The sequence below is a fragment of the Hakea prostrata genome, chromosome 1, assembly GCF_041222555.1.
Source record: "Hakea prostrata isolate BN-2017 chromosome 1, UWA_Hpros_2, whole genome shotgun sequence".
Taxonomy (NCBI): Eukaryota; Viridiplantae; Streptophyta; class Magnoliopsida; order Proteales; family Proteaceae; genus Hakea; species Hakea prostrata.
In genome coordinates, this window is record NC_142600.1 from 67254833 (window position 1) to 67267582 (window position 12750).

A 12750-nucleotide genomic window follows, 5' to 3' on the forward strand; every position below is an offset into this window, starting at 1 on the left:
CTTCTCTAGAGGAAGAAAAAAAGAATAAACATAGTGTCAAAAACTTCCACACAAGCAAAGTTGGGAAGTGGGGGAAGCAATATTCCTAAGTGCACTTATAGGTATGACTCATGAGAGAGCCTTTGGGTTTGTTATGGATGAGATACAATCTGGATATATGTTTGGTTTATTACCCGGTCTAAATAAAAGCTTTTCAGGATTGTTGGGCGGGAGGTTGCCATATCAATCGTGGCCCTGGAAGGAATGACATGAATCCACACAAGGAAACCTTCCATTAGGGGATTTATTTGTAGAGACAACCGAGTGAGCGCAAGGGATCACATCGATGATAAAAAGATGGTAACTTGAACAATATTAATAGGGAATTGGACCCGAGAGTAAGTAGAGACTCATTCCTAACTTTCTCTGGGCAAGCTTTGCTCGGAGGCTTTGTTTGATCCCCGATTGAGTTAATCTTCGAAAGCAGTTTTCTGGCATCCGAGCAGACCCACCACCAACCACTTTTTTGTAGGATCAACCTTCTGATTGATATGAAAGTGGGTCGGACACAACAGGGTTACAACGGTTCAATTTCTATTAGAGCGAAGAGCACATTTGGCCGGTCCAATTGCATTTCAGCTTCTTCGGGTGGTACAACTGTACAAGTACAAGATCCCATGTAGAGGAGCCGAGTCACCCAAACTTTGGTTTGATTTGGTCCAGATTGGCCGGTCGAATTGATAATTTAAGAGTAGAATATAGTCAACGATTAGAAAAGAAACTAGACTGTACGTGGAAGCCTTGAAGTAATTAGTAAAGATTAAAGAAGGGCGTGTGCGTAATGTCCTAAAAGTCCAACCTGACGTGCTCTCAACTTTCTACATTTCAAACCAACCAAACCGTCCGATTAGAATATTATATATACAAAATTCCAATTCTACCCTTCTATTATATGTCCCTCATATATTTATATATATTCGAACTTCGTTATTATCTCTTTCGAGTCAACCGTCGTTAATTTCCGCGCGAAAACTCTTGAAATCGTCAAAAATGGAGAACCGGCGAAACCTAGCAGATGGAAAACGTCGCTCTGCAAGTGCTTCACGAGCTGCAACCGCTGCATTGCCGGAGATTTCTCCTTTGAGGCTAAATTCCGGCAGAAAATCCGTCGATATATCAAATTCCACGGCGAGAACTAGAAGCAACAGCAGCAAAAGAGGTGAAGAGAACAGAAATCCATCATTAACAATGGTTCGAATTCCAGAAATCATCAAGAAGCCTCAATCTGAGAATCAAAGTTTCATCGTCCGTAATCCAGTCCAGAAGTTGCAGCGTCAACAGAGTCCTGACTTAGTAACGATGACTCGAATTCCAGGAATCGTCAAGAAGCTTGAACCTGAGAATCTCGTCGTCAGTATTCCGGTTCGGAGCTTGCAACGTCAACCGAGTCCCGATGTGGTTAAAAACATCGATAAAGTGAAATCGAAGAGACCTGGATCGATTTCTCCCTCAGCCTGGGCGTTATCTCCTGGAAGATCGTCTTCGTCTTCCACGTTTCCGACTCCGGATTCTCCAGATTTTCCCGGTCGAACTAAGAAACAGAGCTCGAAAAGTGTCAACAACGTTTTGAATTATTTCCGACAAAAAAAGACGTCTTCGATTCAAGAGGACTCATTCCATCAGTTTCGTATGATGCATACGCGACTGCTTCAATGGAGATTCGCAAACGCTCTTGCTGAATCTACTCTATCTGCTAAGAAGAATTCTGCAGAGGTGAGCAAGAAATGAATATTTGTTTCTTACAGTTGTGTTACCAAGACTAGGTTTTTAAGGAGGAGTTGTCTTGATGTTTTGCAGGAGAAAATATTTAAAGTTTGGTTAAGAATATTTCATCTGCGAAATTCAATTCTGGAACAGAGGATTCAGATGGAAAAGCTCAAACATGAACTCAAGATAATTCAAATTATTGATCCTCAAGTTTCAATTATTAAGGAATGGGAAAAGATTGAGAAGAAAAACTCTGAAGCAGTAGCAAGAATTGGGAGAAAATTGTCTGCATCATCAACTGAGCTTCCCTTGAAAAATGGAGCCAAAGTAGGGATTCGGCTTTTCTGTTTAATCATAATTATAATTTGTTTGGATAAATTAACTAATTTATATATTTTTTCTAAAATTTCTTTTGTGTCTTTTAATGGGTTAAAGGCGGATACAGATTCAATTCAGAATGCAATGCTTACAGCCATGGGTGTCATGGAAAGTATTGAAGCAACGATTATGAAATTTATCTCACAGGTTGGATTTTATATGCTTTTTAATGGTGGAATTCTTTTATAGTCTTTTTATTATTTATGATTCTTATTTATGTTTTCTTTTACCAGGCTGTGGATACAAGTTCATTGGCTTCCGAGTTGGTCAAAACTGTAGAACAAGAGAGGAAAGCTTTGGAAGAACTAAGGAAGGAAATTGCAGTCGCTGCTTCACTTGAGGTGCGTCTTTAGGAATTTTGTGTGTGAATGAAAATTGAGATTGAAATCCTTAACTCTTCCCTGATTTATTTTCTACCATACATTTAAGAGGAAGACCACATGATGACATGAACACTGATAAGATGTAGTGTCAAAGTAAGGTCATCAAGAGTAGATGAACTGAAACAAGCGGTCATGGGTAAAAGGTATCAATGTCATACTGAAAGTATATGTTGATACCAAAACTGATAGTATAAAATCATATCAGTACTGTTTCAAAATATGATTCCATACCTTATAAAAAAAGGTTTTGAATTCAGTACGGTATGGTACTGGCTTCAGGATCTCGTACCGAGTAATTAGAACTATACTTCAACCCTTACAAGACTAAAACTTATTCAGCCCAAATCAAAACCGATCGAACCACAATATTATTACCCTGAAAGTTAGCAAACCCATGCATGTAGGTTTCTTTTCTCAACTCCCTTTTTTCCTCCCCCCCTCCCTTCTCTCCCCGCCCCCCCCCCCCCCCTCCCCCCCCTTGGGAATATTTAATCTCTTCCTTCTTCTTTAATCTCCCATTCTTCTCTCTTATATTTCTTTATTTATTGTTTTCTCTCTTGCCTTTTTTTGTTCTTTCTTTTCTCTTGTTGTGTGTTCTTCTTTTCTCTTTTTGTGATTGTTCTTTCTGTTCTTTCTTTCCTTTTTTTCTCTTTCCTTCTTCTGTTCTTGGGGGTTTTTTTTTGGTTTGTTGTTCTCTTTTTGTTTTTGTTTGTCCTTCCTCTGTTTTGTTTTTTCTCTCTTTCCTTTCCGTGGTTTCTTTTCGTTCCTGGGTTTTGGTGTTGTGCATTCTAGGAAAATTTTGTCTATCTTTTTGGGCCGCTTGTGTCCTCCTCTTTCGTTTTCTGGTGCTTTTGGTTCTTCCGTGGTCTGCGTTTCCTGTGTGGATTTTTCCTCTGTGGCTCCTTGCTCCGTTTGCTTCTCATTTGGTTGGTGGCTTTTGATGTCTCCTGGCATCTGTTGTTCCCTGCTTGCTCGCTCTTTCGTTTGCATCTGCATTATCGGTGATATTTTAGCTGCCTTTGTCCCTCATCTTGTTGGCTCCTTCCCTCTTCTTGGGTTGTTCCTTCGGTTCTCTCATCGTTCGGGCTTTCTCTCTTTCTTATGTTCTCACTTTCCTTGGGACTTGTTTCCCGCTTTTCTACTCGTCTTCGTTCTTGCCCAATCATTATCATTTCGTTCCTCTCTTATTTGGTTTTGTGTGTCCTGCTCTTCTTGGTCGCGAGTGCAGCTCCCCTTTGTCTTGCTCGGTCGCGTGATTCCTGGGAGTCTGGGTCTCCGGTTTTCGTGCTACTTGTGGGGGACCTTCGTGTCGTTCGTGTGTGGCGAGCATCTCGGGTGCTTGCTGGGTTTCTTTCGTCTCCGTTTCTTTGCTTGTCTTGTTGGCTGCCTGCCTCTGGGTTGGTTTCACTTATGCCTTCTCTCGGTCTGTGTCTGGGTGTCTGCCTTGTTGTTGGGTTGGCCTCGTTGGATGTCGTGGTTGGTCGCTTTCTGTGCGGTGTGCTTGTCTTTGTCTTTGGGACTTAGATGTTGGTCGCCGCTCTGGTTGTCTGGGCGCTGTTGTTGCTGCGCTCTTTGTCGTTGGCTGTGCTCTTCATCACTCTGGTGCGTGTGGCATCTTGGCTGTGGGGTTGGGTTCTCTTCTCCGGTCTCCGTTTCTTCCTTTTGTGAGCCTTTTCGCGCTGTTGTTCTGCATCTTCGGTTTTCTTGTTCCTCTTTGGCCCTTCTCTCGGGGGTCTTGTTCTTTCTTGTGTTATTCCGTGTTGGGTGTTTCTTCGTTGTTTTTCTTTTCCTTCGCGCGTTGGCCGATCGTGCTCGCCTGGGGTGTTCGGTCTTCTTTGGTTTTGTTCGCATCGACACTCCGTGGCTTCCTCCTCCGTGTCGCGTGTACTCTCTCGCGCCTGTTCTCGCTGGCTGTCCTTTGGTCCTTTCTCTTGTGATTTCGTCACCAACGATCTTGTTTGGCCCGTGGATGTGGTCGCCTTTTTTCCGCCCTTTGGGAGTCCTGTGTCGTGTGTTCTCCCGTTTGTTGTCTCCTCTTCTTGGTCTGTGTCGGTTCTTGGTCCCCCCCGTCGTCTCGCGGTGTCTTTTCGTGTCTGATTGGTGCATTTCTAGTTCCGGTCACGGTTCGGGGTCCATCCTTCTTGGTGTTCTTCGGCGTCTCGTCTTGAGTCTCCTTTTCCTCCCTCGTGGCTCCCCTTGGCTCTGTTATTTTGCCTTGCATCTGTCTTCTAACGGAAGATGGTGAGCCATCAACATTCGAGAGAAGCGATTGATAGCTCGAGCGTCACTTTGGATGGCAGCTATGCGGGAAGAACTAGAAGCTCTTCATAAGAATAAGACGTGGGAGCTTGTACCTTTACCGCACGGAAGGAAGCCCATTGGTAACAAATGGGTTTACAAGATCAAGCGAACAGTGATGATCAAGTAGAGCGGTATCGTGCAAGAATGGTGATCAAAGGATATGCTCGGGAAGAAGGTGTTGATTTCACGAAATCTTTTCTCCAGTGGTTCACTTACTACTGTCCGGATAGTTCTAGCACTTTGTGCTACGTTTGATCTACATCTTGAGCGGTTAGATGTAAAACTGCATTTCTTCATGGAGATCTTGAAGAAGAAATCTATATGCTCCAACCGAAGGTTTTGAAGAACCGAGAAAGGGGAACTTGGTTTGCAGGTTGAACAAATCTCTATACGGCTTAAAACAGGCGCCAAGATGTTGGTATAAGAGATTTGATTCCTTCATATTGAGTCTTGGATACAACAGACTTGCTTCGACCCTTGTGCGTATTACAAGAGGTTTGGTAATGATGATTTCATCATTTTACTGTTGTATGTCGATGATATGTTGGTGTCGAGCCCCAACAAAGATCGGATCGTAGAATTAAAGGCTCGGTTGGCTAGGGAATTTGAAATGAAGGATCGGGACCCGCAAACAAGATTCTAGGGATGCAAATTCACCGAGACAAAAATAACAGAAGATTTGGCTATCTCGGAAGAGTTACTTAAGGAAAGTCTTGCGCCGCTTCAATATGCAAGGCTGTAAGCCAATTTCTACTCCTCTTCGTTAATTTCAAGTTATCCTCAAGTATGTGTCCTAGCAATGAGCGAGAGAGGATGGAGATGTCTCGAGTCCGTATGCATCAGCGATGGGAAGTCGTGTTCGCTATGATATGTACAAGACCGGACATTGCACATGCGGTGGGGTGATTAGTCGGCATATGGCGAATCCAGGACAAGAGCATTGGATTATAGTGAAGAGGATCCTAAGATACATTAAAGGAACCTTGGATGCTGCTCTATGTTATGGAGGATCGAATTCTTGTCGGAGGATATGTTGATTCCGATTTTGCGGGGGATCTTGATAAAAGGAAATCCCTCGGCTATGTGTTTACAATTGCAGGAGCCGTGGTGGGTATCTAAACTACGACGGTTGTGCCTGTCTACACGGCTGAGTATATGGCAGCTACACAAGCTTGTAAAGAAGCAATCTGGATAAGAAGATTCATGGAAGAACTTGGGCACAAACACGAGAGATTCTCTTGTATTGTGACGGTCGTGCCTTGCACATTGCAAGGAATCCAGCTTTTCATTCCAAGACAAAACACATGAAGTACAATATCATTTGTTCGTGAAGTGGTGGAAGACGGAAGGGTGGATATCGGAAATCCACACGAAGAGAACCTAGCAGATGCATTGACAAAGCAATCAATCTGACAAGTTCATTTGGTGCAGTCCTTGTATGGCTTGATAGAGACATAGCGGCATGGTGGTGGCAAGATAGAGACTAGTGTGGAGATTGATTGGTTCTCAATCTAATCTCCAAGTGGGAGATTGTTGTAATATTAGTCCCACATCGACGGATGTGGGAATATGTGGAGAGGAAGAGGCTATAAAAGAATGCCTCTTCCTTCTTCTTTAATCATCCCAAATATCTTCTCTCTTGGATATTTCTTTATTTATAGTGGAGTTTTCTCTCTTGCCCATATATTATTGTGTCTTTCTTTTCTCTTAGTTGTTATTAGTGTGTTCTTCTTTTCTCTTATTTGCTGATTGTTCTATTCGGTGGGTTCTTCATAACTCGACACACAAAGATATCAATTTGGATGAAATTTTATTTGAAACAGACATATGATAATTTCATAAGTTCAATGTCTCTAGGTGGTATAAGATCCATCCTTCTAGACAACATTCCTTTTGCTTTTTTTCTTTTTTACAAAATTTTAATAAGTGATTTAAGTGTTTCCGTTTCAAGAAACACTAGAAATAGTTTGTTGAGCGTTTCTAGAAGCAAAAACACTTTGTTAGGTGTTTGATGAAACTTACTTCTAGAAATAGAAGCAATAGCATAGGCGTGATAAAATTTATTTCTTGAAACAGAAAACAAATTTGGAATTCATAATAAAATTTATCAAAATTGTCATTGTTATGTTTAGAGTGTCTACTTCCAAAAATACTCCTAAAATTTTTTTCATTTAAACCAACCCACGCCCAAAGTTTTGCTTTGAAAAACAGATGAAATAAATAGTTGCTGAAGCAAAAAATTTCATAAATTTCAAATTACGTTACAAAAATGGTTTTTGACCGATTTGTTTGCTTCTCGAAGCAAAGAATACAAAAACTATTTTTCCGTTAGTTATTAAATGAGTTATAGTTACTTTAGCTGCTTTAATAACTCCAAATGAAGCATATTTTCAAGGTTTTCTTTATTGTTTAATATCTTCAAGCACTTTAATTGTAATCTCATCCACAGGTAGAGGAAAACAGCCTTAAGGCACACACCATCCAAGCAGCTAAACAGAAGATAGTACAAGGTGATCACTTGGTATCTTCTACAATCAAATCAGCAGACGCTTGGCAAGAGAATGCTACAGGTAACTTAACTATTCCTCAGCAAAGGTATAGAAAGGGCCATTTCCTTAGGTTATACTTATCAAATATACAGCAAAAACAGGACTCATGAAATCAATCTCTTCACACTTCATTGTATTAGCCTTTTTTTCTTCTTCTTCCTTTCTTTTGGGCTTTCTACACATGGGATTAGATCCCAATTCACAAAGTTCTCTATAATTTTACCTTGTTTATGTATAAAATTTTCAAGAGATCTCAATTTTGATAATATAGTAGTTTGATGTAGTAAATGACTTATGGTCACTTTTTCTTGAAGCCAGAGGTTCCATTTTGAACCATACATGACTCTCTCCTCTATAATGTGTATGATAAATTTAATCATAGAAAGAGATAGAAAGAAAAGAGTCATTTTCAGAATAAAAATAAAAATTTCCACAACCCACAGCAAGAGATGTCTAGAAATTAATCTCTTCCCTACCAGAATATGTGAAAGATAGAGCTGAAAAAAAGGGTCTTTTAGGTTTTACTCTATCTAATGGAATATAACTCTTATACTATTTTTCCCTTAATACATGAATTAGTCATGGAAACGGATTTCATGTTCAAATTGTTATTCGAATTTTTTGTCAAATTATCAAAATTCTCTCAAATTGATATGAATAGAAAGTAAAACATGACATCTTTTCTCTTCAATCTCTATGTTGAGTTTCATATTCTTGTCTGTGCAGCTTAATTACAAGAGCAGTCTAATCTTACGTGAACAATGTATACCTAAAACCCCCACCCCTCGCCCTAATGTATTTAATCCTTTGCCATGTAGAGTCCAATTTCGTTCGGGCTTGTGTTAAACGCTTAAACTACCATCCAAAATTATTAATCAAAATAGGTAATATGATTATAAATGGGTTACATTACAGACATAGCAGGGCATTTGGTCTAGTGGTATGATTCTTGCTTTGGGTGCAAGAGGTCCCGAGTTCGATTCTCGGAATGCCCCCACAAATTTTATTTTATTTTATTTTTGTCTAAAACAAAATTACACAACAACAAACCCAGAACTACTTATGAACCCAGGAGTAAAAAACTCTTGCACCCATGGACATGATAAAGGTCACTCCACCCTACTCAACACAATGAGAGCTCTCCGGGATAGAGAGTGGGCAAGCCCATTACAGTGCTCTTTATTTTGGGGGTGTATATGATACCTGAGCTCCCGGGATAGAGGAAAAGTTTTACTTGAGAAATACCAATATCAAAGTGACTTAACAAGCAAACAAGTTAGAGGGGTATTTTTTTCAATACAAAATCATGCTGAACAGAAATAAATTGTTGTCTAAAAAATTGTAGGAAATATTTCTGAATTGAATGTAAATTGATTAAAAAATAAATAATGGATCAGTATCCGACATCCACTTAGAACTATTTCATTTTTGGTAGTTGTTGGGCAAAAAGCAAAAAAACAGAACTATTTCATTTTTGCCTGTGGTAGTGTGGTGTGCCCAAAGTCAGAAATGCTCTCTCTTAGTGGTCGGCTTCCAACCAAATCCAACAAAAGGTTGGGGTAATCAGAATTTTATGGACTCCATTTTTGACAAGAAAATGAAAGATTGCAATACATGAAGTGCACTTAGGCTCTTTTTGGTATCAATTCTCATTCTCTATTATGCCTATTTAAAATAAATAAGTACAAGAATTCATTTTTGGTCAGGAATGAAAAATGGTTTGGTGAACTTTATTGAAAATAAATTATAAAATGGAAAATAAGTTTGGTGTCAAAATAAAAAATTGTTAAAAATGATAGTAAACAAGTGAGAAAGAGGAAACTGGTGTTATAAAAGTGTGTTTGCTATTTTACCCTCATCTTACTTATAGACTTTGTAACTTACACAAATGAGATAATGAAATTCTCATCATAATCCATTGGCAAAAGTTCATTATGGATTTTGGTTTTCTATTATTTTAAATAATTTCAGATAGATGCCAACTTTATATGTTTCTCTTTGCTGTTTGTCCGGCCTTAGTCTTGGCTTGGTAATTAGTCTAGCCATGTGTAGGTCAGGAATGCTCCCAGTGGTCAGCCTCCAACAGAAGGTCAGGCAATTGAAATTTTATACATTCCATTTTTGACAACGAAATAGATTTATCCATTTTTGTATGGATGTGGGACACATATTTGATTTGTCACCCCAAAAGGTTGTTATTAATAAAATATAAAATATATATTTTTTAATCTTGTAAATCTAATCTCAACCTTTTGATGTGAAGTAAGAACACATATTACACATCTACGCGTCAGAAGTGGACTAGATAAAAATCCTTGGAAAATCACTCTTTAATTGATCTGCATATCGAGTGTCATATCCATTTTGGTGGACTTTGCTAACCGTATCCAATGGGCTTGGTGTCTACCCAAGGATTGAACATAATAGGTAAGGAAAATTGACACTGTGACATGCACAAGAGCCAAAACATGTTTGAGAAAATATAGAAGTTATGAATGAAAGTAATAGATTGAGAGTTGTGTCCACTCATGGTGAGACACTCGGCACCAAATCCCAAAATAAGTGGGGAACAACATCCCAATCAACGAAGGATGGAGACTACTTAACTACCTTCCCAATTTGAATGGGGCATGGCTCCACAAGCCCCAAAAGGAAAGGCCCAGATCCAACGATCACAAGGCAAAAGAGATCTATGCTGGATCGGACATCCGACGGCCTACAGTACATAGGTCACACCATATAAAACATACACCTACCAAGCTACAAGGAGCTTTTCAATGGTGTTGTGTTTTCAAATAACTCGATAGTTGGAGGTGGCTTTCCAACCATCCCAAAGTTGGGTCGCACTCAAATCTTTGTGTATATAGGTGATTTAAAGAGCTTCAAAGCGGCATGGTCGGTTTTTGACGCAACAACCTGATTAATTTGGAACAAGATTATCCGATCTAAATGGAAATGAAACCAATTATACAAATGATTTTCCCAGATTTTGACAAAGTACAGGCATCCATGTTATTGAGTGACCCATAAATTTTAGTTTGATGCCATGCAAGTATCTCCTATTAGGCTCTAAGATTGCGAGAAGAAAACCTAGCTCCTCATCATCTTCTTAGGATTACCAAGTGATAACCTGATGTTCTTTGAATGTTTTTGATAGTTTTGACACCAATAGGCAACTCCCACCTTTCTTTTAAGAACCCCTGCTGTTCCCCTGAAATATTTCAAAACCTGGACATTTCTCTTCAATTAAAAATTACACAAGTGAGGGATCAATGAACATCTTATGATCCATAAATGACCCAGATTCAACGAACCTCATTGTGAAATGGCATGCCTCTCGAATCATAAACCTGATTTACCACCCCTGTTTGTGGTTACCTACAGATCTCAGTGCTGCCTCCCTAGACCCTTGGGGCATATTCAACCATAAATTCATAATACAGAGCAAATGAAGTAGCTAACAGCAAAAAGGAAAGACTAGGAAGTGTGTTAGAAAATAAAACTTCCACAACGCCCTTGAACAAGAATTTATTCGGAGAGGAAATATCTATCATAGAGTTTGGCAGTCAGAAATTCTGATCAAATCAAATTCAAGCACTCTTCAGAATTTTCCAATACTGAATATAACAATTAAAATTACATTATAATCTACATTATTTTTCTCCTGCACATTCCTGGGCAGGGGAGTCTCTTTGGGGATTTCAGGTTTTCTGTGGATGCAGTATACGTCCATATTGTTCATGCTTCAGCTACTGCAATACCAATTGTCCTCCGTAAAATGTGAGATTAAAACAATAGAATGACCACTGTATACATCTTTACTCATGCGATGGAAAATTTGACTAGTACAGTAGACTTTTTGTACATGTACAGCATCACTGATGAGGTTTACTTTTTGCCACAACCACGAGGGGTCATATGATACATACAATTCACACAACAATGAGAAGGCATACTATGACCAAAGGTACACCACTATGTGGATTGCTGGAACTGAAATTTCCAGGCGCTTTTATGAGGAAATTCCAAGAATTTAGTTTTGCAAGGTCAGTTGGGCTTCAGTTACCAACCTCAAAAGAAAGTATGTTGCAGCAGGCTCACGCTCAATTCTTCCATGGACAGCAATGGGAGCTAGCTGCACATATACCAGAAGTTACGCCATGTATCCAGACCATGAAGTCCCTGGTTTATCTGTCAGAAATACCTGACCAAATAGTCATCAGTCACTTCATCCATAGCCCACTGTCCATCTGCCCATCTCATCTTTAGACCAAGAAACCTGCTGCCACTGGTCCAGAAGGCAGGTATCCCTTTAAGCAAAAACAACAATCATACTGGGTCAGGCCCACTTATCGATTGACTTCCACTGATTCCTGTAACAACCAAGAACAGCATTAAACAACACATGAAATTTGCCCAAAACATTCCTTTTTTTTTTCTGGGGTGGGGTGGGGGGTGTTTGTGGGGTATATACTTAAATGATGGATGGAACATTCAGATCAATGCACAGATACTGATGGGGTATGCTAAACTGTAGCAACAGATCCAGGGGCGGGTAAGACTTTAAATAGAAAGATGTTTACCATGTGCAGTGATCTACAGTAAATATTTAGACCCCATTAGAGAAGAGGGGCTTGTATCAGCCATGTAATCAGACAGAAAAAGCAAACCAAAATGATTTGCTGGCAAGTCCCAACCATCCATGTTATCCCCTTAACAGCTTTCTACATAACTGCAGAAATGGTGCAATAGAAGGTAGAGAAAGACAGGGTAGAGGTGACGATATCCATCCCTCATTCTGAAGATATACGTCTCCTTGTCCTTTGATACTCCTTCGGCCTTAACTTTTAGGCATGGTTGTATGATGTAGACCTAGATTGAAGAGATTTTACTAAGGACCAGCTTTCCAGGATCTAAACTCAAAAAGTAACAGCTTAGGGTTTTAAGGTTTTGGGGTAGTCAATTGTAATACGTAAGAATATGGGTAAATGTGGTTGGATGGCTCAAGAGAGATTTAATGGGGGTGTATAGATGGACTGGGCAAGTTCTTGAGATATGGAATAAAAAGTTACTGCAACCGGGTAAAACTTAAAGAGAACTTAGGTAATGATATATGCGATAAGATCCAAAGTTTGGGACTATTCTAATGGTCAATTTGGTATAAGATCTGAGAGTGAAATTTGAATTCTTTGTACAATACGAAAATAAAGGGGGGAAAAGGGAATTAAGGGTTGGGAGAATCTAGAAGGTCAGAAGAAAAGTTGCAGATGGGATGATTCAACCTACAGTTTTAGAAGAGAGAAGCAGGTCAAATTGCTGATGAGAGAACCTGATTTTGTTAGAAATTCAAGTAACAAGAAGGAGAAGAGAGAGACTCACCAGAAGCGATAAAG

The 12750-nt window shown here is 39.6% G+C and overlaps 2 protein-coding genes and 1 non-coding gene across 3 annotated transcripts in view; 2 read left to right on the forward strand and 1 right to left on the reverse strand.

The window, feature by feature from the left end:
- The first annotated feature begins 992 nt into the window (after positions 1-992).
- On the forward strand, positions 993-7929 carry LOC149029501 (QWRF motif-containing protein 7-like). Its single transcript, XM_089150960.1, has 5 exons — positions 993-1752; positions 1837-2073; positions 2182-2271; positions 2358-2465; positions 7258-7929. The coding sequence occupies exons 1-5, from the start codon at positions 1030-1032 to the stop codon at positions 7465-7467; spliced, it is 1368 nt and encodes a 455-aa protein (XP_089007086.1). The 5' UTR covers positions 993-1029; the 3' UTR covers positions 7468-7929.
- Positions 7930-8280: 351 nt separating this feature from the next.
- Positions 8281-8352, forward strand: TRNAP-UGG (transfer RNA proline (anticodon UGG)). The gene has a single exon. It is a non-coding gene; the product is annotated as a tRNA-Pro (tRNA).
- A 3222-nt stretch (positions 8353-11574) lies between these two features.
- Positions 11575-12750, reverse strand: part of MEE44 (Nucleotidyltransferase family protein) — a 34681-nt gene continuing 33505 nt past the window's right edge. Inside the window, exon 16 of the mRNA XM_089141909.1 lies at positions 11575-11730. Coding sequence (XP_088998035.1) covers positions 11687-11730 — 44 coding nt within the window. The 3' untranslated portion in view covers positions 11575-11686. The remainder of the gene's footprint in view (positions 11731-12750) is intronic.